Below are 26730 nucleotides of genomic sequence, written 5' to 3' on the forward strand. Positions count from 1 at the left end.
GTCCCATGGCCAAACCGGCGCCCTACTCTGGATCGGCGGAGGAATGCAGCGGATTCCTTCTCCAATGCGAACTGGTCCTGGAGATGCAGCCGCAATTCTACACCACCGACACGGCTAAAATAGCGTTCATCATCTCGCAATTGCAAGGTAAGGCCCTGCAATGGGCAGACTCTCTGTGGACTCAAAAGGGCCCTGTGGTCAGATCTTACTCGGCGTTCGTCTCTCACTTCCGAGAGGTCTTCGGGAGACCTCTGACGGATTCATCGACTGGTGAGAAACTCTATAATCTAAAACAACGTAATCTCTCTGTTAACGAATATGCCTTGCAGTTCCGAACGCTAGCCGCCACCAGCGGATGGAATGAACAAGCTCTCATCACATCATTCCGTCAGGGGTTGGAACCCAATATGCGGCTGCATCTCGCTGCATACGAGGACTCCATTGGACTGGAACGCTTCATCCAACTCGCCATTCGCGTGGGGTCCCGTATGCAGTCGTGTCTCCTAGAGCACCAGGGCCAGTCAACCATCACCAACCTCCTCCGTCGGTCCGAACCCGTCAGCTCTCCAGAACCAGCCACCGAACCCATGCAGATTGATCATTCTCGTCTCACCTCTAATGAGAGACAAAGAAGGCTGACCCTGAACTTATGTTTATATTGTGGATTACCGGGGCATGTTATCTCCACATGCCCAACCCGTCCTCCTCGGCCCGTGGTGAGTGCAATTTTTCCCTCTATCCAAAAAATGAAACCACTCACTACTGTTGTAATCCTTACTGCTGCAAACGCCTCTGTTCCAGTGGTGGCGCTCCTCGACTCAGGGTCAGCAGGAAATTTCATCTCTGGTGCCCTATGCCGACAACTCAACCTCAAAGTCTCCCCGTCTCCGACTAGCTATCAAATCCACTCCATCACGGGCAAACCCCTGAGCCGTAAGAACATCCGTCATTATGTGGGACCTCTTCAACTCTGTGTCGGCATCCTGCACTCGGAGAAGGTACATCTGCTGGTTCTGGAGGAATCCACTGCTGACGTGGTTCTAGGGCGCCCGTGGCTGGAACAACACAATCCCACCATCTCTTGGCGCACGGGCGAAATCCTGAAGTGGGGCGATCACTGCTTTCCCGACTGTTTCCCAGCGCTTCCTGTTCCAACGTCTCCACTCTCCAAGTCTCTCTCCATGAACGCCACCTCTATCGAAAGCCCTGTCGAGAAACGCTCCGTGGATGTTCCCCCGGACTACGCCCCCTTCAGTGACGTTTTCTGCCCGCAGCGCGCCTCCAAACTTCCTCCACACCGGCCATGGGACTGTGCCATCGATCTGCTACCGGGTGAACCAGTGCCTAGGGGACGCATTTACCCCCTATCACTACCGGAGGAGAAGGCCATGGAGGAATACATCAAAGAGGCACTCGAACAGGGATACATCCGCCCGTCTACTTCCCCTGCTGCTTCAAGCTTCTTTTTTGTGGCAAAGAAGGACGGAGGCTTGAGGCCCTGCATCGACTACCGTGCCCTCCACAAAATCACTGTCAAATTCCGCTACCCACTTCCCCTCGTCCCAGCGGCCCTGGAACATCTCCGCGGTGCCACTGTGTTCACCAAGTTGGACCTCCGCAGCGCGTACAACCTCATCCGGATACGTGAGGGGGACGAGTGGAAGACCGCCTTTGTCACGCCCACCGGACACTATGAATATCTCGTCATGCCGTATGGCCTAGTCAACGCCCCCTCCGTATTCCAGGATTTCATTCACGAGGTGCTCCGGGAGTATCTCCACAAGTTCGTTCTGGTATATATTGATGACATCCTCATCTACTCCCGGAGCTTGGCCGAACATCGCCACCACGTTGCGGAGGTCCTTCAACGCTTACGACAGTTTCACCTCTTCCTAAAAGCTGAGAAGTGCTCTTTCCACCAACCCTCCGTACAGTTTCTAGGATACATCATTGACCACAGTGGCATCCGGATGGACGAGGGGAAGGTCACCGCTATCCAGTCCTGGCCCACTCCATCAACTATCAAAGAGCTCCAACGATTCCTAGGATTCTCCAACTTCTACCGCAGATTTATCAAGAATTACAGTACCATCGTCAGTCCCCTCACTAACTTACTCCGTAACCAGCCCAAGTCTCTGTCCTGGTCCCAACTTGCCACCAACGCCTTCGAGACCCTGAAAAGAGCCTTCACCACCGCTCCCCTCCTCGTCCACCCTAACCCGGACCTACCATTCATCGTGGAAGTGGACGCCTCCACCACCGGAGTGGGAGCGGTCCTTTCACAGCAGCAGGGGACGCCAAGTAGACTCCATCCATGCGCCTTCTTCTCCCGCAAGCTCAACCCGGCGGAGGTCAACTATAACATCGGTGACCGCGAACTCCTGGCCGTCAAGCTTGCCCTCGAGGAGTGGAGGCATTGGTTGGAGGGGGCTACTCATCCGTTTCAAGTTCTCACTGACCATAAAAATCTCGAATATCTGAAGGCTGCCAAAAGACTCAACCCTCGCCAAGCTCGCTGGGCCATGTTTTTCTCTCGATTCAATTTCTCCATCTCTTACCGCCCTGGTTCTAAGAACACTAAAGCTGACGCTCTGTCTCGCATCCATTCCCCTGAGGACAAGCCCGAAGAGCCTGAAAAGATCCTGCCGGAGTCTATCTTCGTGAACCCTATCCAGTGGTCCGAAGAAACCATTCCCTCCTCCAATGCCTCCACACGCACTCCACCGGGTTGCCCCCAAGGCTTGCAATACGTCACACGGGCACGTCGCACTCCACTTCTGCACAATACCCACTCATCACTTGGCACTGGTCACCCGGGGGTCAATGAGACCCTCTCGTTGCTCAAACAACGCTTCTGGTGGCCCAACATGGCCAACGACGTCAGAAGGTACGTGCAGGGCTGCAGGGAGTGCGCCATCTCCAAAAGTCCACGCCATCTTCCCACCGGCAAGCTACTTCCTCTGCCCGTTCCTGAGCGACCCTGGTCACACCTGGGAGTGGACTTCGTCACCGACCTCCCTGAGTCTGACGGTCACACGTGCATCCTGGTGGTGGTAGACCGCTTCTCTAAGTCCTGCCGTTTGATACCCCTGGAGGGTCTACCTACCGCTATGGCCACGGCAGAGATGCTATTCAACCATGTTTTTCGCTATTATGGAATACCTGAAGATATAGTCTCCGACCGAGGACCTCAATTCATTTCCCACGTCTGGAAGGCCTTCTTCTCCCTCCTGGGTGTGACCGTCAGCCTGTCATCTGGATACCATCCTCAGTCGAACGGGCAGACGGAAAGGAAGATCCAGGAGATTGGCCGCTTCCTGCGTACCTTCTGTCACGGCCACCAGAACTCCTGGAACCAGTACCTGGGTTGGGCCGAGTACGCACAGAACTCCCTCCGTCAAGCCACAACTGGACTAACACCCTTCCAGTGCGTACTCGGCTACCAACCCCCGCTGTTCCCCTGGGATGGGGAACCCTCCAACGTCCCTGCAGTCGACTACTGGTTCCGGGAGAGCGAGAGGGTATGGGACTCAGCTCACCACCAACTGCAGAGAGCCCTGCGCAGACGCAAGAGGACAGCCGACCTTCGACGCTCCGACGCTCCAGTCTATCAACCGGGGCAGAAGGTCTGGCTGTCCACCAGGGACATCAGGATGCGTCTGCCCTGCAAGAAGCTGAGTCCCCGATTCATTGGCCCGTTCACCATCCTTCGGCAGATCAACCCCGTCACTTACCGTCTCCAACTCCCTGCACAGTATAGTAGAATTCATCCTACTTTCCACGTTTCACTACTAAAACCTCACCACCCTTCTGTTGTTCCCTCCACAGAACCTGACGTGGCAGCCGCCGAGCCCCCCCTTCCACTCATCCTGGAGGACGGCACAGCTTACGTGGTTCATGAGATCCTGGATTCCCGGCGCCGTGGTGGTCAGCTCGAGTACCTCGTTGACTGGGAAGGTTATGGCCCCGAGGAACGCTCATGGGTACCCAAGAATGATATCCTTGATCCTATCCTATTACAGAACTTCCACGCCAATCACCCGGACAGACCTGCCCCACGACCTAGAGGACGACCACCACGGCGTCGAGGTCCGCGGCCCTCAGGAGCGGGCCGTGGGAGGGGGGGTACTGTCACAGACACGTCAGGTTCCACCTCACTGCAGTACCCACGCACTCAATCACCAGCCTTCTAATCACCGCCACCTGCACGTCATTACTCGGCAATCACCAGCACCATAAAGCCACCACACTCACACACACTCACTGTCCGGTCTCGTTCGCACTACATGATATGTATGCTTACCTTAAGGACTCCCAAACTACTTACCTACCTGCTCCAGCGATCTCCTTCATCTCCTTCGTCTCCTGGTCTCCCCGTGTGCAAACCAACCTGTGTGTGTGAGTGTCTCCATCGTCTCCCTCAACTGCATCTCTCATCCATCATCTGCAAGTTGAAAAGGACAGTATTATACCCTATTCATCTCTCATCACGCCATATCTGCCTGTTATCATTCTGTGCTCTACTGTTTGCAAATAAATACTTAACTGGATTGCTTCTACTTCAGTCTCCGTGTCTCTGTTGTAACAGGGGGACAGTTAGAATATTTTAAACTCACGATCGAAAGGGTTAATTAAAAGCTGGTCATTATTTAGATGTTTAGAGATTAGATGCTTGATCCTGAAATCTAGCACAATCTAACGGCTAATATGCTAATAAAGCTGTGCAATCCCTTTTTTTTCAAGCACATCCTTAACATATATCGATTGTTTATTTAGTTGTTTGATTCTGTAAGTGGATGTTTGTGAATGTGTAAATCACATTATATTGTGTAAATCACTTTGTAATTTGTATCTTTTGTGTTTCTTTCAGTTTTATAGTAAAGTAAAGTGTGCATCACATAAGAATCAAAGGTCATGTCAGTAATCCTGCCTTAGGAGTTCAAATGATATGGCGTTGTCCGGAAGAGTGCTACGGATGTCCAGGGGTCATCGAGCAGGCGATGTTAAAGAGACTTGACGCTTTTCCTTGCATCAAAAACAAAGAAACCCACTGTCTTAGAGATCTTGGCCACTTGCTGCTTGAGCTGCAGTCTGCAAAATAGAGTGGTCTTTTTGCCTGGACTTGCTTACCTTGACATCATCATAGCCATCATAGAAAAACTCCCATTCAGTTTTCAAGGCAAATGGATTACGCAAGGTTTCAGGTTCAAAGAAGACAATTATTTATATTTTCCTCCTCTAAGCTTCTATATCAAATTTGTTCGTAGGCAAGCAAATTCGACCCTAGTTTTGCCCTTGCTTCAACTGGCTGCTCGAACAACACAAAATCTGATGGAGCTGCCAGGTTGAGTAACAGAACTTCTGTCTTTGTCAAGAAAACTGAAATAATGGCTGCACAACCAAACTCAGACAAGATTGTAGACCCAGACAAGCTGTACACCATACACAATAAACCTCTTCTACTTTACAAGTGTCGCACATTCAGGAGCTAACACCTGGATGAACGAACATCTGAAGGAAAAGATCAACACACCATATGCACAGCACTTAGACCTGGGCTGAGTGATAGTGGGAGACGTTTGCCTGAATGGGACTCATCGTCAGTCCAGCGTGAATGCTTATAAGACCAACATACTTCCAAATGGACTAACTTCATTCTTTTCTCCATGCACAAATGGCATCAACGTCATAGAATGGGGTGAGTTACCTCTTTTGTTGTATTTACCCTTCTCACCATGTTCTCTCAAGTGTTCAAAAACTGGCGCGAGCTACACAAAGGATTTAAAGGAGAATGTGTTCTTCAGATCTGTACAGGATGATAAAACTGCTTTATCTGTTGAGGATAATGTCTTTCTAGACATTATGGACAAGAGGTGTATAAACACTGGGAGCTGCTGCTTCCATTCTGCTCTTCAAGAATGCAACTCCCAAACAATAGAGAGCAAGCTATGCAAAGACTGAAGTCATTACAGTGCACTCTTTCAAAGAAACCAAATATGAAAACACATTTCTTTGGTTTTATGCAGAAGGTGATAGAAAATGAGCAAGCAGAACCCTCTCCACCCTTGCAATCGGGGAAAGAATGTTGATATTTGCCATTTTTCTGAGTTGAACACCCCCACAAACCTGACAAAATTAGGGCGGTCTTTGATTCGAGTGCACAGTGTGAAGGGGGCCTTTTCCAGCACATACTGTTCTGCGCCTGGAGTTATGTGCAGCAGTGCTTGCTGTCTAGTTGAAGAAATCAACACAGAAATCCACTTTTATACTGACAGTTGCATAGTGCTCGGTTATAATTCACAATGTAACACGCAGATTCTACATGTACGTGGCTAATAGAGTTGAGCATATCAGAAAAGCCATAGAACCTATTCTGAACAGGTTCTATGTTCAGAATATTCTGTTCTGAACAGAACAGCAGATCATGCCACCAGGTTTGTGGCAGCAGCCCGCTTGCTCCTTATCAACTGGTTCTCAGTTCCAGAGTTCCTTAGGGAATGTAACCTTATAGAATGTAGTTTAGAGGAGTTGTATGGACTTGTCAAAGCAGAAGAGGATGTTGAAATTTGCCCTCAAGTGAACACACTGGCAACTAACATTAAAGGGTTAGTTCACCCAAAAATGAAAATTATGTCATTAATGACTCTCATGTTGTTCCAAACCCATAAGACCTCCGTTCATCTTCGGAACACAGTTTAAGATATTTTAGATTTAGTCAGAGAGCTTTCTGTCCCTCCATTGAAAATGTATGTACGGTATACTGTCCATGTCCAGAAAGGTAATAAAAACATCATCAGAGTAGTCCATGTGACATCAGAGGGTCAGTTAGAATTTGTTGAAGCATCAAATACATTTTGGTCCAAAAATAACAAAAACTGTGACTTTATTCAGCATTGTATTATCATCCGGAATCCTTTACATTGAATTGATTCCATTGAATCCTTTCATCTGTCGGCGTTGGTAATGCACTTTTTTCCGTCGCCGTGGTTGTTTTTGGCGATTAGAACATCCGTGACATTTTGAAGCATCGAAAATACATTTTGGTCCAAAAATAACAAAAACTACGACTTTATTCAGCATTGTATTCTCTACCGGTTCTGTTGTCAATCCGCGTTCACGACTCTGCTTCTTCTTCTTCTTTCCTGTTTTACGGCAGTTGGCATCCAGCTTATTGGTGCATTACCGCCCCCTTCTGCTCTGGAGTGTGGTTCACGACTCCGCAGTGACGCTGCTGATGTAAGACGCTGCTGACATGTTATCTAGTGTGCCCGAGCTTCGTTTACAGTCTGAGGGAGACGCACGCTGTATTCAAGCTATTCTATACCTTTGGTACATAGCCAGGTCTAGCATGAAGGAATGCTTTCACCATTCGAGATAAGATGGAGCAACTGAAAGTGCTTGTAGATCTCCTATCCTCTTCAGAGAAGTGATAGCAAGTAGGAAAACAGTCTTTAGAGTGAGAAACTTTTCTGGAACCTCCTCTAGTGGTTCGAAGGGAGCCTCGGCTAACCCTTGCAATACCACGGCCAAGTCCCAGGCCGGAGTTCTTGTACGCACTGGAGGCCTCAACCTCAGTGTACCACGGAGGAAGCGTGTAACGAGGGGGTCTTGACCTACCGAGGAATCCCCCTCTAGAAGAGCATGATAGGCTGAGATAGCCACAACATAAACCTTCAAGGTTGAAGGAGATAAACCTTCCGAGAATTTTTCTTGGAGGAATCGTAGCACGAAGCTAATAGAAGAGTGGACAGGGTATTATGTTGTCAACACCAAGTAGCAAATATATTCCATTTATAAGAATACAGATTCCTCGTGGAGGGAGCTCTGGAGTTAAGGATGGTCTCCACAACCTCAGTTGGGAGACCAGCATCTATGAACCTGGCCCCCTCAGAGGCTAGGCCCATAGCTTCCACAGTTCCAAGCGAGGATGTATATTCGTGCCGCCCGCTTGCGACAGGAGGTCCTGTCTGAGGGGAAGCTCCATTGGGGAGCCGTCTAAGAGGGACACTAAGTCAGAGAACCATATCCTGGTTGGCCAGTACGGGGCTACCAGTATTAGGCTGGGCCCTTCCTGGCATACTTTCTCCAGAACTCCCGGGAGCAGAGCGAACAGGGGAAATGCGTACAGACGTAGCCTCGGCCACATCTGCACCGTGGCATCCAGACCCAGAGGTGCTGGATGTGTTAAGGAGTACCAAAGTGGACATTGGGTTGACTCTCCCGAATAGGTCAACTTCCGCTTGACCGAAATTTTTCCATATGAGATCCACCACTTCTGGGTGGAGTCTCCATTCCCCGGGCCTGCTCCCACATTTTGATACCCTGGGATGTAAGCTGCCCTGAGTGAGAGCAGCTTCCCCTGGGACCATAGGAGGATCCGACGGGCCAAGTAATATAGTTGGCGAGACCGCAGACCCCCCTGATGGTTTATGTATGAGACCACTGACATGTTGTCCGTGCCGACCAACACATGGTGGTCTCTTAGGTCTGGAAGGAAGTGTCTCAATGCTAGAAACACTGCCATCATCTCCAGCCGATTTATGTGACAGGAGAGCTGATGGTCCTCCCATAGACCCTGAGCTGAGCGACCACTCATGATCGCCCCCCAGCCCGTGAGGGAAGCATCTGTCGTAAGCATTACACGACGACCAGAAGCCCCCAACACGGGTCCCTGGGACAGGAACCAGGGATTTTTCCACATGGCCAGAGCACGAAGGCATCGCCGCGTGACTTTGATCATGCGAAAAGGATTTCCCCTCTGAGAAAACCCCCTGGTCCTGAGCCATCACTGTAAGGGTCTCATATACAAAAGGCCAAAAGGTATGACGTTGGATACAGCTGCCATCAGACCCAACAGTTTCTGGAACTGTTTTACAGTGAGTGACTGGCCTAATTTCACCCCTTTCATGGCTGCGAGAATGGAACTCACACGAGCAGGGGACAGATGTGCCTGCAAGAACCCCGTTGAACCTGGGCAGGCGAGACCCGAACTGAATTCTGTAACCCTCTATGATGAGCAGCACCCATTTCGATATATTTGGTAGAAGTTTCCATTCTGACATAAAATCTACTAAGGGAACCAGTCTCTTGAGACTGGCCTCTGGTGTTTTTTGAGCACATGATTCGACGCTCTGAAGTGGCGCACCGGCAGAAGACAGCCGAATCAAGTGGTGACCGGCCCTCCTCGGTGGAGACCGCTGCACCCTGACGCACACTGGGTGGCAGGGTTAGCATAACGGTCCCCTGAGGGCGCCGAAGGGGAGCGGGTGCCAGATATCCTAACACCAGGCTCCCTCCGGAGGTCCTGACCCACAGATGTCAGGATCGCTTTGAAGCCTTCTTGGCGAAGCCTTCTTTTGAAGTTTCTGCTGTGTGGACCGCTCGATCCCCAGGCTTTCTGTGGGGGAGTACGGGTGGCCACACTAGCTTTCTGTTGCACTCTCCGTTGCCTCTCCGTAGCCACCAAGGCAGCCATAGAACGGCCCACTTCTTTAGCCGTCTCTTTGGTGGCACGGAGAGCCAGGTCTGTTGCCATTATCAACTCCTGGATGCACTCAAATGTGGCCTCCCCGCTGTCATCAATTTCCCCCAGCAGGTCAGCTTGATATGCTTGGAGCAGCACCATGGTGTGTAAGCATGCCGCTGCCTCACCTGCTGCCGCATAAGCTTTGCCCACCAAGCTCGATGTTGTTTTGAGAGGCTTGGTGGGCAACGTCGGGGTTTTGAGGGACGATGCTGACTCGGGCGAGAGATAGCTCACGAGCGTCTCTCTTACCCGGGGCATCGCCCCGTATCCATGTTGTTTCATCCCCACGATATTACGGCTCCCCGGCCTGAGTCGGGTGGTGGGGGTATGTGGCAAGGGGGGCGTGGTTCAGCGAAGTCTGCAGCGGGACAGAGCGTCAGGAGACGCGCTGTGAAGTGAGTGGGTTAAGCGCAAATAACAAACACCTGTCTCTTGTTTCAGTAATTGGCGTGGGGAGATTATTTAACGCCAGGAGAAACAGGAGCGAGGGAGAGAGAGAAGGACTACTGGCTGCCACACTCCTGGATACCTGCTGATTGTTGTGGAGTGAATCTACATCTTGATTTATGACTGTTTTGGTGCCTGTCTGCACGCCTTTTTGTTTGTGTCACATAATAAAAGAAGCCAGTAGTCACAGCCGACCCTGTCGTCTTCCTTCCTTCCTTACGAACTCTGTTACTTTCACCACCAGAGGAGAGACACTGGATCTGGCAGGTGAGGGCTGAGATAAGGCTGGGCCCATCTCAAACCTCTCTGCCAGCTCCATTTGTGAACCCTACGAATGAAGTCTGTGCTGTGCCCCGGCGACAGCGGGACCCGATCTGCCGGGAACACCACCCGAGGCACCCTCTTTATTTTCAAAGAGTGCCCGGCGTGATCGTAATACTCTGAGGGTGAGCTTCTTACAGTGCACACAGACAGCCCCCTCGAGAGCTGCCTGTGCGTGCTCAACCCCCAGGCAAACAACACACATCTCATGTGTATCCCCATCTGGAATATATCTTGTGCAGGGATGAAGACATCGAGTGAATTGCTTGCTTTCCGCCATTTTGTGTCTTATTTATAATATATATATATATATATATATATATATATTGTAACACGGTTAGTAGATATGGGAAGAAGGAGGCGGGAACCGGCGAACATTCAACAAAACTTTAATTCAAAATAAACAAAGAACAAAACGAAAGTAATGCCGGCAGACCCTCGCGGACGTCTGCCGGCCACACAAACATAATAAAACATAAAATAAAGTCCAGGCCTGGTCCTCTCTCGTCCTTCACTGATGTCGCTCCTCCTTTTATGCCTCCGGAGCTCCTCCGTGAGAGACTCGAGGCCGGCACGCCTCGCAGGTGACGCTCATTATCACTCGCGTCACCGGCCTCGCGCCGTTCCCTCACGGCTCTCGCCCGCCCTGCTCGTCACATACCCCCAACGCCCCTCGCAGGCCGGGGGGTACCTCCGAGACTGCGCTTTACTCCCCCCCGGGGCCTGTCTTGGTGGCCGCAGCACCTGGGGGTAAGGACAGACAAGACGAGAGAAAGGAGACGGAAGCAAGGGGAGCGACAGGACGAGAGAGGGGAGAGAGGAAAAAGAAAGAAAAAAAAAAAATGCTGGGTCCGGCTCCCAGACACACTGCCGCTCGGTCCTCAGCCTGCCAAGAGGCTCTTCTTCGCGGTGCCATGCGGTGGCACTGGACGCTCGGTGGACGGCCCGATCCTCGACCGCCTCCTGGCGGCCGGCGATGGCTCCTCCGACTGAGGGCAGCCGGCAGCGAGTCCCCCGTCCCCTGCTCCTCCCCTTCATGGCGGACGGCAGCAGGCTCCGGCCCACGGCAGACGGCGGCGACTCCTCCGCTCCCTCCAGGTCCAGGACGGCAGCCACCCCACCTCGTCCCAGGAGCACGGCATCCGGGTCTCCGTCCCACCTTTCACAAGGCTCCAGCACCACCGCCTCGGGCAGCCTTTCGCGGTCTTCACTTCCGCGCTGCCCGAACTCCGCAGCACCGCGATCCCCCTCAGCAGCGAGGGCTCTCCGACAGCATGTCCCTCCTTCCTCCCGGGTTTCGGCACCAATGTAACACGCTTAGTAGATATGGGAAGAAGGAGGCGGGAACCGGCGAACATTCAACAAAACTTTAATTCAAAATAAACAAAGAACAAAACGAAAGTAATGCCGGCAGACCCTCGCGGACGTCTGCCGGCCACACAAACATAATAAAACATAAAATAAAGTCCAGGCCTGGTCCTCTCTCGTCCTTCACTGATGTCGCTCCTCCTTTTATGCCTCCGGAGCTCCTCCGTGAGAGACTCGAGGCCGGCACGCCTCGCAGGTGACGCTCATTATCACTCGCGTCACCGGCCTCGCGCCGTTCCCTCACGGCTCTCGCCCGCCCTGCTCGTCACATATATATATATATATATATGTATGTGTGTGTGTGTGTGTGTGTGTGTGTGTTGAACTGATACTCTTGTCCTCAGATGAAGAGATCTTGTCTTTCTAATGAAATTGAAGGTAGACAAACAACACCAAATAAGACACACAAGATAACATAGAGTGCTTGCTGAAGACAACAGAAGCTAGCGATCTCTGCATCCGGGTATGCTTTATAGTTCCTGGTCCGTGACGTCACCCGCCTCTGACGTCTCGCTACACAATTGGTTAGATACATGAGTGCTTCAATGACGTTATCACGCAGAAGGTTCCCAATGCGTTATAAGCAGCGTCAACAGTTCCCACAAAAGGGAACTGTTCTGTGGTCAGAAGAATCAAAATTTGAAGTTCTTTTTGGAAAACTGGGACGCCATGTCATCCGGACTAAAGAGGACAAGGACAACCCAAGTTGTTATCAGCGGTCAGTTCAGAAGCATGAGTTCGTGTGGCATGGGCAGCTTACACATCTGGAAAGGCCATCAATGCTGAAAGGTATATCCAAGTTCTAGAACAACATATGCTTCCATCCAGACGTCATCTCTTTCAGGGAAGACCTTGCTTTTTCCAACATGACAATGCCAGACCACATACTGCATCAATTACAACATCATGGCTGCGTAGAAGAAGGATCCGGGTACTGAAATGGCCAGCCTGCAGTCCAGATCTTTCACCCATAGAAAACATTTGGCACATCATAAAGAGGAAGATGCGACAAAGAAGACCTAAGACGGTTGAGCAACTTGAAGCCTGTATTAGACAAGAATGGGACAACATTCCTATTCCTAAACTTAAGCAACTTCTCTTCTCAGTCCAGACATTTGCTGACTGTTATAAAAAGAAGAGGGCATGCCAAACAGTGGTAAACATGGCCTTGTTCCAACTTTTTTGAGATGTGTTGAAAATGAGATGTGATGATGTGATTTTTCCCTTAAAATGATAAATGTTCTCAGTTGAAACATTTGATATGTCATCTATGTTGTATTTTGAATAAAATATTGAAATTTGAAACTTCCACGAATTTCATCGGAGCAATCAAAGAATTTCAAATCGACAGTCAGAGTTGAAAGGCTTCTTGAAGGATCAAGTCTGCACTTGGACATTTAATGCCCCCTATGGGAGGAGTGTGGAAAAGAATGAACAGGATAGCTAGACGTATTCTGGAGACTCTCTTGATGGGGGGATGGGGCAAAGCCCATGTAATGGTAGTAAGCCCTGGAGCATGACCGCTCGCTTGACAAAATAAACTACAGCTCATACAAAATGCAGCAGCTAGAGTTCTTACTGGAACTAGAAAGTATGACCATATTAGCCCAGTTCTGTCAACACTGCATTGGCTTCCTGTTAAACTTCATATAGATTTTAAAATCTTGCTAATTACTTACAAAGCACTAAATGGTTTAGCTCCCCAGTACCTGAGCGAGCTTTTAATGCATTATAGTCCTTCACGTCTATTGCGATCTCAGAATTCAGGCCAGCCGATAATACCTAGAATATCAAAGTCAACCGCAGGCAGATCCTTCTCCTATTTGGCACCTAAACTCTGGAACAATCTTCCTAGCATTGTTTGGGAAGCATACACACTCTATCAGTTTAAATCTAGACTAAAAATACATCTCTTTAACCTGTCATACACATAACACATTATCAAATAATATTTTCAAATCCATTAAAGGATTGTTAGGCTGCATAATTTATGTCAGCCGGAACCGGGAACACTTCCTATAACACTAGATGTAATCATTACATCAGAAGAAGAATGGCATCTACGCTAATATAAGTCTCTCTGTTTATCCCGAGGTTTACCGTAGTCAATCGGATCTGGGCCGTATCCAGGTGAGATCGAGGACCTGCGCCTTGACACGACCACAACGCAGCACTGAAGTATCAGCAGAGATTGAGTCAACAATATCATCCACTGTGAAGGCCTCATCGACACGACAGCCAGTGGCACAGTTCCTCAACAAACCGTCCATACCGGCGTGATGAATATGATCCTCAACTGGATGGAACTAGAATAAATACTTTGAATGTTGCGATCCTATCAGACTTATGATAGCTACCTGAATCGTAACAAAGCACTGTTTGCCAAAGGAGAACTGGCCCCCCGTTTAAGCCTGGTTTCTCCCAAGGTTTTTTTCTCCATTTTGCCACCTGTTTGCCACCTAATGTCACCTGTTGGAGTTTGGGTTCCTTGCCGCTGTCGCCTTTAGCTTGCTTAGTTGGGGACACTTGACATTTGATATTCAACAGTGCTTTGATCTGCCTGCATTGACGCCCTTTTCTTTAAGAGCTGCTGTGCAGTCAAAATTATATACCAGTTATCACTGTAAAGCTGCTTTGACAATCTGCATTGTAAAAAGCGCTATATAAATAAAGTTGATTTGACTTGACTTGACTGTGACAGAGCACCTGTGATTAGCTTCTATTGTGTGGCTTGGAGCAACATTGAGTTCATGTCTGCTCTGGCTGCTGTGGACTACGCCACCTTGGGGGAAGCTGCAGAGGACACTGCTGCCTCAAGGGGAGCTGCTGTGAGTGCCGTCACCTCGGGGAAGTGTAAGCAGCCCAGACGCACAAAATGATGGTAGCCATCACATGAAGTGCTGAGGCCAAAGGAATAACCATCAGATTTGGGACCACTGCACTTGGGAGCACTGAGACCACTGGACTTGGGAGCGCTGGTTTGTGGGCCGTGATAGGCATAAGACCGACCTCTGTGACCGGGAGCACGACATGACATATGATACCTCAATTACTGCTGAGGGTCTCTCTCTTTTCTGTTCCCTACAGATGAATACGTCAACATCTGTCTGGTGGGCTCTGATCTGACTGGTTATAGGAAAGAGGATCCTGATATGAACCCTCAACACCGCAGCAGCTTCAATCCTACCACTAATGACCAGATACTTCACCCACTTAATGACAATGGGCACATGATACCTCAGATTCACCAGACTCTTCAAATTTCCCAAATACCTCAGATCCCAGGGAATGATAATAGATTTAAAACACAACAACCTGTTTTTGGTAAGCAAAATCTTATGACCAAGAATAAGTCTTTCTGGCTTAAAAAAAAAATTACTGAGCAAAAAAAAGAAAAATTAAAAAATAATAAATAAATTAAATAAATAATTTATAATATAAGTTTGAAATAATTATTTTTTTTTAATGTTTTAGAAGACCTTATGCTCACTAAGGATGCATTTATTTGATCAAAATACAGTAAAAGCAGTAATATTGTGAAATATTTTTACAATTTAAAGTAATAATGTTTTCTATGTGAATATATTGTAAAATGTAATTTATTCCTGTGATCAAAGCTGAACTTTCAGCATTATTACTCCAGTCTTCAGAGTCACATGATCCTTCAGAAATCATTCTAATATGCTGATTTGCTGCTAACTAGAAATCTGTGATATATATCTATAATCTACAATATTCCACAATATTACTGCTTTTACTGTATTTTCAAATAAACACAGCCTTGGCGAGCATAATATCAAAATTCTTACTAAATTAATAGAAATATCTTAATTATTGCAAACTTTTATTTGATTCCATGCAAATAAAATAAATAATTTACCAAACAATCTGTTTTCAAGCTGCTTATGAGGCTCTGTTTTTTTATGAGGCTTTGTATTTTTTTTTATTATTTATTATTTTATTTTTTTTGCAGTTAGTGTAAATGAGACCATGAACAGGTGTCGCCTGTTTCCAAATCTGTGTCTAAATGGACGCTGTGTATCCATGGGGTCTGACTACCGTTGTGACTGTAACACTGGATACAGAGAGGACAACAGAGGAGAGTGCTCAGGTAATTTCACCTCAACACTATGGGCTATTTGTCTACAAATCAAATTCTATCATTGTCTTTAACTCAAAATCAAACATTTAATGAATTGTGTTCAGTTGCTCAGTCAGTACCAAAAGAATTATAAATGGTCCAGAATCTGAACTGACATCTCAAAGAGCCACAAAAGAAAATATGGGCAACAATCAACTAACTAAAGCAATGACTTTCACTGACTTATGTGAGTGTTGTGTGTTTTTTGCTCAGATGTAGATGAGTGTGTGTTTGAACCCTGCAGTAATGGACACTGTATCAACACTCCTGGTTCCTACTACTGCAGATGCCACACAGGCTTTCTCAGAGGTCCAGGAAAACAGACCTGCATTGGTGAGAATAAACCCGTTTAATAATTTAGAGATATAGTTAGATATATACATATATTGATACATAATATACATTTAGAAAGCAAAAACCACATTTATAAATGCGGATGTCACTCCTGAAACTTTACAGCATGTGCGTAGCCATTGGATCCCTAGCAGCATGATAAAACAAAAGTTTATTCAAATCTCAATGGATTATATCAAGCATGCAAAGTGTGCCTTTATAATCACTTACTTCAGGTCATCGTGTTCTCACAGCCGCACTTTTTTACAACAACATCCGTTATAACCAGGGCTGTCAAAAAGAATGTTCATTTCTGTGATGAGTATTTTTTTTCTTTAACGTGTTAAAAATATTTAACCCAATTAACACATCATCTGTTTTTTCCCCCTTTCTTGCCATACTTTGGTTAGCATTTCAATATATGATCACCCAGTTAACAATTTGATCTCACAGTGATTTCACCATGAGCTCCCGGGATACTCATGATGTGGTCACAATGTGGGGTTACAGAAAGCTAAAAGTGTAAGCCACACAGCGCACTCACTGTGTGCTCATACTTTGGTCAAAATGTGAGGTCACAGCGCATTCATGTGCTCATACTGTGAGTTCACCATGTGAGACCACAGTGATATAATTGTGTTAAACTCTCATTCTGTTAGTTTAGTGTGAGTTCACTGTGATCCAATATTTCTCTAATATGCATTATATCACAAACATTATTGGTCAGTTATATCACAAACATCATGTAGAAGTTCATATTTTATTTACATCAACAAAGTAACAATAAGTAAAATAAAATACAATAAATTACCAATCAAATAATGTATCAACAAAATTCATCTTTGCACTGCAGAGGTGCAATTTAGCTATATTTACAGACTGTTTAATGAGGCTCAGAAGTGCATGAATGCATTTAAATTCATAAATTGATGTTTTAAATAGAAACTTTTGAATACATATTTTGAAGAATACTTCAGTATGCCAACTGCCAGTAGGGGGCGGCAAGTCACTGGCTGCGTCCGAAAACTGAAAAATGCTGCCTTCCGAGGACACATTTCAAGGTAGTAAGGCATCAAGGCACGTCCGAATCCAATGTTAGCTTCACTTCCTCTCTCATGAGATCCCTTCCTCAGATCGATTTTTGAAGGAAGCATAGATGTATCCTTAGCTGCCTTTGATATCCCACAATCCTGTGCTTTCCATTCTGTGACAGTTGAGCTAGAAAAATAAAGATGGCATCCGAAGGTTGCGTTTGCTGCTCATTTTGTGTATAAATGTATGATTTTGATCAACATATTTCAATTTTGATATAATTTCTATCGAGAAATTACTACTGTAGTAATTAAATATTTGTTTAGTTCTCACCAAAGCTCGCGCTGTATTGCTGTAGATCATGAAACTGTTACACTGCCTCAGAAGTCTATCCGAAATCAATTTCGTGAGGTACCTTCATGCACAAATGCTGCCGTACAAGTCAAGTCAAGTCAAGTCACCCTTATTTATATAGCGCTTTTTACAATGCAGATTGTGTCAAAGCAGCTTTACATTGATAATTGGTATAAAATTTTTCCTTTTAAAGAATAGTGTCATTGCAGGCAGATCAAAAGCACTGTTGAATAAATGTCAAGGATGCTGTTGAATATCAAATGTCAAGTCAAATTAAATTAAATTAGGGCTGCGCGATTAATCATATTTTATCACGATAACGATATCTGCTTCTCTCGATTGATTTTAAATAATCGTCACGATATTGGCCCGCTCTATGAAAATGAACATAATTTGGAAATATTGGAAGTAATATCAGGAATTTCGCTGGTTTATCTTTTTAAGTTCCTAAAGGTTTTACCAGTTTTCATAATGTTGATCAGCTAGAATTGATTTTTCTTTGCTTTACGAATTTGCCGGGCAATTTGAATCTGGTTTGTCTTATTACAAACGAATTGTGTTGCTTTAAAATCTAATGTGAATACATATTACAAAGCGCTCACCAAAACCATGTTTTGTATTGATTTACCATCTAACAAAGTTATCATAGTTGGTTAAATTTAAGTCTTTGTGCCACCTACAGGCCTTTTGGGTGAAGTGTAGGTTGGTAAAGAATTTGCAAAATAGCCATAGTTTCATTACTCTTTTGATAGAATAATAGGGGTGTAACGATACACTCAGGTCACGATACGGTACGTATCTCGATACAGAGTTCACGATACGATACGTATAACGTTATTTTGAACAAAATGAAACTGAAATTCAAACAAGATTTATTAAAAAAACATTAACAAATTTCAATAATTTTCCTTGTTGTACATACAAGATCACATTTCAATGAAATAAATAAATATAAAATTTTAATAAAAACCTTCTGTATTCAAATTAACAGTTGAATAGGGCTGTCTGTCACTGAAAAAGAATGTTAAATTTAACATGAACTTAGAATTATGAATAGGGGCCGTTCACATATTGCGTCTAAAAACGCGTGGAAGGCGTGGCCGCACCGCTTCTCCTTCTTTCCAAAGCGCTTGCGCTCCCGTGGCGTCGGTCGTTGCTATGCAACCATGAACTGAGTTCTCCAAGAGGATCAGGATGTTTCTGCAAAGGATAAATGATTTCTAGCCCTTGCATTAGTTTACTACGAGATATATTGATGGAGATAAGATATAAAAACCACCATGTACAGCTATGACCAGCTGTTCGGCTGAGCTTTTGATGTTTTGTTACGGAAAGGCCATAGCTGATCGGTTGATTCTTGTCACACGACCTGCGGTGCGCTTGCGGCATTCTGAGAAGTTGAGAATTGCAGGCGCGTCGATCCCATTATGAGCGCGCCTGCGCGTGGCTATATTTGAAAATAATAACTGACTTGCACGCGGAAAAGACGCAATATGTGAATGGCCCCACAGAACTTCTTAAAGCAAAGCATCGCAAGCGTCTTTTGCTTTTCTGTGAGCACAGCTGTTGCTGTGCACTGCGGTGAAAGAAAGCCACGACTTTTCTCACGCGACCATGCAAGAGACTGACATGAGAAACGTTTAAACCTGCTTGCAAGATTCAATGTGTGCCCGAAACACTTACTGAACTAGAGAGCTGATTGAGACACACCATCTACGATAAATCGTTACACCCCCTAATACTTATAGTAATTTAAAAATGTGGTAGCATTGGATCTGGACAGGAAGGATAACTCTGGGAGTTGGAAGGGGTGTGTCGTGATTCTGCCTTCTCACATCGATACAGATTCGTGGACCTGCATATCGCGATTTCGGTTTCATATCGCATATCGTTACAGCCCTATAGAGTAAACATGATTAATAATCGTGATTATAATTTTGATTATTTATATATTATTATATAATTTCAAGTGTTAGACAATATTCTAGGTTATTACGTGAAGAAGTTTTTGGTCCAAAAATTAGAATCTCTGTTTTTTCTGAATTTAGTAGTAGGAAATTACTGGTCATCCAGTTTTTTATATCAGCTATGCATTCTGTTAATTTTGTGAATTGGTAAGTTTCGTCAGGGCGTGAAGAAATATAGAGCTGAGTATCATCAGCGTAACAATGAAAACTAACGCCATGCTTCCTAATGATATCTCCCAAGGGTAGCATGTACAGAGTGAAAAGCAACGGTCCTAGTACTGAGCCTTGCGGTACTCCATATTTAACTTGTGACTGATATGACATCTCATCGTTTACTACTACAAACTGATAACGGTCAGATAAGTATGATTTGAACCATGCCAATGCAATTCCACTAATGCCAACATAGTTTTCAAGTCTATTTAAGAGAATATTGTGATCGATAGTGTCAAGTGCAGCACTAAGATCCAGTAACACTAATAGAGAGATACAACCACAATCTGATGATAAGAGCAAATCATTAGTAACTCTAATGAGAGCAGTCTCAGTACTATGGTAAATCCATGCGTCTAAATCCTGACTGGAAATCCTCACAGATATTATTTCTTTCTAAAAAGGAACATAGTTGCGATGAAACTGCCTTACTTAGAAAAGTAAGATTTGAGATCGGCCTGTAATTGACTAATTCTTTAGGATCTAGTTGTGTTTTTTTAATAAGAGGTTTAATAATAGTCAGCTTAAAAGTTTTTGGTAAGTATCCTAATGACAATGATGAATTAACAATATTAAGAAGGGGATCTATGACTTCTGGAAGCATCTCTTTCATTAACTTAGTTGGTATAGGGTCTAACATACATGTTGTTGAGTTTGATGATTTAACAAGTTTAGACAATTCTTCCTCTCCTAAAGCAGTAAATGAAATGAATTTTTCCTCAGGGACACTACAATGCAATGTCTGACACGGTACTGTAGTAGACGGTTGCATGGTTGTAATTTTCTCTCTAATATTATCAATCTTGCAAGTTCATAAAGTCGTTACTGCTGTGCTCTTTGGAAACATCAGAATTTGAAGCTTTATTTCTTGTTAATTTAGCCACTGTATCAAATAAATACCTAGGGTTGTGTTTATTTTCTTCTAAGAGTTTTTAAAAATAGGCAGATCTAGCAGTTTTTAAAGCCTTTCTGTACTCAATCATTTTCTCTCTCCACGAAATGCGAAATACTTCTAGTTTTGTTTTCTTCCAGCTACGCTCCATTTTTCTGGCTGCAGTTTTTAGGGCCCGAGTGTGCTCACTGTACCATGGCATTGGATTAAATTCCTTAATCTTTTTTAAACGCAAAGGAGCGACTGAATCTAATGTGCTGGAAAAGACAGAGGCAATAGTTTCTGTTGCAACATTGAGGTTTTCTAAGCTGTCTGGTATGCTAAGGCGATGAAACTGATCAGGAAGGTTATTTATAAACCGATCTTTAGTGGTAGAAGTGATGGTTCTACCATATTTATGGCAGGGAGGCAGTTTTGCCTCTTTAACTAAATGTAGTATACACGAGACTAGATAATGATCTGAGATGTCGTCACTCTGCTGCAGAATTTCAACGGCGTCAATATCGATTCCATGTGACAATATTAGATCTAAAGTATGATTACGACAATGAGTGAGTCCTGACACGTGTTGTTTAACACCAATAGAGTTTAGAATGTCCGTAAATGCCAATCCCAATGAGTCTTTTTTTATTATCTACATGGATATTGAAATCACCAACAACAAGGACTTTATCTGCAGCTAGTACTAACTCTGATAGAAAATCAGCAAAGTCTGAATGGTGTCCTGGTGGCCTATATACAGTAGCCAACACAAATGTCAACTTCCATAATGTTACGTAAAGCACCATCAGTTCGAAGGAATTATATTTGAAAGACTTTTGACTGATACTGTAAATATTACTATAAATTACAGCAACACAAGTCATTCTCTTATAAGATAGCGAGGCAGCAAGACAGCTACCTAGGTTTTCGGACGCAGCCACCGTCTTTGTCACTGAATCATTCATTCAGTGGATTCGTTATACGTATATGACTGGGTCATTGAATCATTGACTCACTAGTTTTGTTTAAAAACTTAAATTCATTCATAAACGAAACAACTATGTTTGCTCGGAGATGCGCAGCGGTTCAATTTGTTTGGAACTATTTTTGTTGAATAGAGCAAAATCTGACAATACTGTTCCTACAATGTAAGTCACTCACTTAATATTACCTTCATGTTTATTGAATTGCTGTATAAAAGCAATATTACATAGGAAAACCTTTATAATCGTTAACAAAGCTGTCATTCGTCTTAGATCTCACAAACTTCCGTTATAATTAATGAAGTTGTCTACACTGCACAATGAATCTTTTATTTACATCGTGTCTGTACTGTGTTTGTTATAATGAGAGGATTCATAACTCAGCACTGAACAAACTCCAGCGTTTTGAGCGCTGTAACTTAAATGCCTCTCTTTGGCCATGGTGTAGAAAAATCATCAGATATGTCTGTGATTGCCTACATTGCTCAACTGAAACATGCAATCTCTCAGCACTCTCCAGACTGGAAACACACATACGCACTGGTGCATTTTCAAAATCTGTTTGGCCTGTTTTGCACCCTCTAGCACCCCCGTAGAACCAGGCCTGATCAGGTCAGTTGCACAGTAATTTTCTGTCGTAAATGTGACTGAAATGGTCACACTGTAGAGCCCTATGATCAGCCACGCTCACCTTCCGAATGCTTGTCAAGCTTAGTTCCAAGCTCCGTCTAGATGCCTGTTTTACTGTCAGTAACATGCTTGTCTCAACGATTAAGACATGCATTAAGTGTAAGTGCAGAAATAAGTGTAAATACTTGCAATACTGACGTTGTATTGAGAGGACCGATCCCCAAACACAAATATTGATACCAAATGTTTTAAATAAATGTAATAATTTTCTTAATAATTGTAAAAATTAATGCACAAAATAAACTTAAACTGGAAAAAAATGAACGGACAACTCATATAAACAGAGATAGCTGATACTGACAGAGAAACATCACTATATTACTTTATACACTATATTGTCACACTATCACAGAGACAAGAAAGTAAGATCCATGTGCAGCTTTAATTGGGCAATCCAAGAACATAATCCAGTAACAGGCAAGGGTCAGAGTCCACAGAACAGTCCACAATAAACAAAGAAAACAGAAACAAAAACCAGTGACCATAAACATGAAACCTCGATAACAAAAGCAGACACAAACTCAGTATAAATAGACAGACACTAATAACATAATACAAAACAGCTGGGTGCAATGAAGTGCTAATGAGTCTGGGAAGTGGGTTATGGGCAATGTAGTCCAAGGGGTGATGAGGAACAGTCCGGGTTGGAGTGCCCTCTAGTGGCAGACAAAGGCACTCAGAGTAATGATCATGACATATATATACAACACACTATAAAAGGCACAGTTAAATGGGTATATGTAAAGACTGTTTTAAGCTTATGGCTTTCAATTTCACTATATAATTATATAATTACCCTTTTTTCCACAGAAAATGAGAAAAAAGGTCAATTTAATAGAGACATCAGTTGCAGTAATGGTGTCAGTGATACTGGCCTTCATTCATAGTACTTAGCCAATTATATTTCAACCAAGGGCACTCTTGCTTAATTCAGATCTCTCAGATGAACTCATGCCTCTACTGGACTTTTGTAGATTCAAATGTGATAAGACTTAACAGTTTTATTTACGCCACTGTCTTTGGTCCATCTCATGTCACCTCTATTGTCTAAGAACATTTCTGTCCTCGAGAATTTTGCAATTCCTAACACCGCCCAATTTAAGCCTGGATATTTTTCTACCTTATTGGCTGCTGCTGGTTTTGGTCCCACAGGAACAAAATGAATAGTCTACTCTAGGTATTATATGTTTGGCTATATGGTGAAGCTGTATTCACTTCTGTGATGATATTGTTTGTAGACATTGACGAATGTCTTCAGAATGGGGTGCTGTGTAAGAACGCCCGCTGTCTGAATACAGAGGGCAGTTTTCAGTGCATCTGTAACGCAGGATTCAAGCTCACACCTGATGGGAGAAACTGCATAGGTAAGATACTGACCACCACAAAGTCAGCCTTTTTAGTTCATAGCATTTAAATGTAATCATTTTACACACACACACACACAAATGTTTTTGCTATAATATAGCAATTACGTTAGATTAGCACAAGGCCAAATGAACATAACATGAATAACATAACAGGATGGGCAGTTATATAGGGTTAGAATGTGGATTATCTGCATTAGTCCCTACAGTAAGGAGTTTCCTTTATTCTCAATCAGATAATGATGAATGTGCCGCCACAAACATGTGCCTTAACGGAATGTGCATAAATGAAGATGGCAGCTTTAAATGTGTATGTAATCCTGGATTCATCCTCAACTCCAGTGGCCGATACTGTACAGGTCAACTCCCTTTCCCATTTCTAAAAATAACATGTAAAAATTAAAAAAAAAAAAATGACAATTACTCATTTGTTTTTCAGATCTAGTTTGTAACGTGTGCTTACATTTGAATATTTGTGAATAGAGTTGGGTTTTGTGTTAATGTATGTGTGTCTCTCACAGATATCGATGAGTGCCAGACTCCAGGTGTGTGTATGAATGGGAGGTGTGTAAACACACAGGGCTCTTTCAGGTGTGAGTGTTTTGCTGGTCTTACTGTAGGAGTAAGTGGCCGCATATGTGTAGGTAAGAGCTAGTTAAACTTGCACACTTGCATGCACAATAATATATTGTCCGGATAGTCTGGCTCATTAAAATCTCAAATAAAGGGTATTAATTTATTTGTGCAGTCTATTTTCATGTGTAAGAATTCATGTGCTCTTTGTGGGACAATATGGTAACTGATCTTATGACAGATAAATGAGTGACAGCCCAAATAGCCAAACAAATCGATGCGATAAGAAGCCTTTTTGCCATATGATATTTTGCCGTCAAGTTTTGAAGTTTGTCAAGCTTAATGAACTGTCGGACACATACAAACCTCCTGTTTTGTCAAATTCCTTTAATAATGGTAAAATGGGTTGTTATGACATTTGCCTACTAGAAAAGTGGCTATTTTTTAATGAAGTTTATTTTGTTCCGTTGCAGAAATCACCCAGTAATCTCAAAAAATGCAAGCATTGGATCAGACTTTCTATTCAGATATAAGATATTTTTAAACTTTGGTGCTATGTTTGCAGATATCTTATTTTTACTTTAAATAAAATGCTAGTTTTTTTTTAATTTTTTGCCATCTAATGACAATTCTGAAAATAAATGTGACAGGTGGTTACTGTTGCTATGGCAAATGCAACTTTAATGCACATCTGATTGATAGATAAACTCTTACTTCAATGTTGTTGTTAACATTGTGGTTAAGCAAACAGTTTGCCTTGTACATTCAGCTTATCAGTATTAATACCAAGTCAAAGAGGGCAATTTCAATTGAACCATGCACATGAATTTTAAATATTTATATTATGTTCTTGCATATTTAATTCAACTGTTCAGAGGTAGCCAAAATCACTCTTTAAAATCAATCAGAGCTATAGAAATTAATCTTTACAAGTAAATATGAAGATACATATTCATGAGGAATTTTAAATAGAAATAAATAAATAGAAATTTAACTATATCTCAATTTGTTGCCAGTTTGCGTTTATCTTGTATTTATCGGACACCCAAACTTGGATTTGATTAGGACAACAGGTAAAATTACACTATATTGAACTAATAAAACTAGAAAAACGCTATATGATGAACTGCAGCATTTACCTAAAAATTGCATAAAATACCTCGCAAGGATTTCTGCACAGGTAGTTATATGTTGAGTATATGTTGAACTCTGTAGTTTTGTTTTCTGTAGCTGCATTTTTTTTTTTTTTGTTCCTGTTGTGTTTCCTGTAGCATTGATGTATAGTTTTGACTGTATTCCTCACATATTTCTGTTGCAGACACACACATGCGCAGCACCTGTTATGGAGCTGTAAAAAGAGGCTTATGTTTACGGCCCTTCCAGCGAGCTGTCACCAAGTCACAGTGCTGCTGTGCCAACCCTGACTATGCCTTTGGTGAGCCGTGCCATCCCTGTCCTGGCAAAAACTCAGGTATTTGTTACCCTGTTACACTGATTATACTGATTACTGTTCTAATTAACATGTTGTTTGTTATTTTTTTTTTATTTTTGGAAATTGTACTGTTTGGTACAGTATAGTTGTACAGTATAGATGTGTTGAGTATGTTTCAGACTTGCAGCTTGTTTCTTTACATTTCTGATGTGAAGACATTGGTTAAACATGGTGTGAGACTGGGATAGATATGAATGTCCAGTGTAGAACTTTTTTCCAGTTTTGAAGAAGTATAGAGTCTTCAAAGATGTGTGTTGTGGCATATAGAAGTAAAGCACACACTCAACACAACAGTTTACAAGTTTTCTAATCATGGATCTTATTTCTTCCTTTCTGGAAGTTGATTTTCATGCACTGTTACTGTTAATGAGAGAATTTTAGGAGGAGAACCAAACCAAAATTAAGAACATTTGGAAATTAACCGCTGCCAAGACCAGCTCTGCTTAAGCAAAGGATCTATAAACAAATGAATCATAATTAATAAATGGTTTTGTTTTCTGTCTAGCATGTATTCCATAAATGTCTCCCAAATGTATTCCAATCATGTCTTTTTTACTTGAATATTTAATGAAGAATATGATGTACTGTTCCTGTCATTTATCTTGTAGCTGCTATATTTTCCTATAATAAATATGTGAGTTTTTCTGAGGAGGGGAGGGGGGGACTTTTTTCGCAAAACTTTTCAGATGCAGTTTATTCGAGCTAATGCATTCATAAGTGTTAGTCTGATTAAACAAAATCTGTAAAGCATGTTATAATTTCACACAGATAATAAGGTATTGCACACTGCTGTCATGTGTTGTTCTCTCGCTGTTCTAGTTGAGTTTCAGGCCCTGTGTGTGAGCGGTGTTGGATTTTCTGCTGATGGCAAAGGTAATTCTGATGTCATGCTTCATGCTTTATCCTACAAACAGTGATAGGCTAAAGGTTGGAATTAATTACGTAACTTTTTGAGCCGATTTACAGTCTGGACAAGTTGCCAAATGTCCGAAGACTTTGGGAGAAATCGTGTAGCGAGTAACTCAAACTAAAACCATAAAAACACTATTAAA

General features: G+C 43.7%; 1 protein-coding gene across 1 annotated transcript in view; it reads left to right on the forward strand.

The window, feature by feature from the left end:
• LOC137028415 (fibrillin-2) overlaps window positions 1–26730 on the forward strand; it is a 148856-nt gene that overhangs the window by 51869 nt on the left and 70257 nt on the right. The window contains exons 10-17 of the mRNA XM_067397170.1: window positions 14750–14986; window positions 15636–15773; window positions 16017–16136; window positions 23488–23613; window positions 23850–23972; window positions 24135–24257; window positions 25505–25657; window positions 26498–26551. Of these exons, the coding sequence (XP_067253271.1) occupies window positions 14750–14986; window positions 15636–15773; window positions 16017–16136; window positions 23488–23613; window positions 23850–23972; window positions 24135–24257; window positions 25505–25657; window positions 26498–26551 (1074 nt within the window). The remainder of the gene's footprint in view (window positions 1–14749; window positions 14987–15635; window positions 15774–16016; window positions 16137–23487; window positions 23614–23849; window positions 23973–24134; window positions 24258–25504; window positions 25658–26497; window positions 26552–26730) is intronic.

Source organism: Chanodichthys erythropterus, chromosome 10 (assembly GCF_024489055.1).
Source record: "Chanodichthys erythropterus isolate Z2021 chromosome 10, ASM2448905v1, whole genome shotgun sequence".
In the NCBI taxonomy this organism is placed as follows: domain Eukaryota; kingdom Metazoa; phylum Chordata; class Actinopteri; order Cypriniformes; family Xenocyprididae; genus Chanodichthys; species Chanodichthys erythropterus.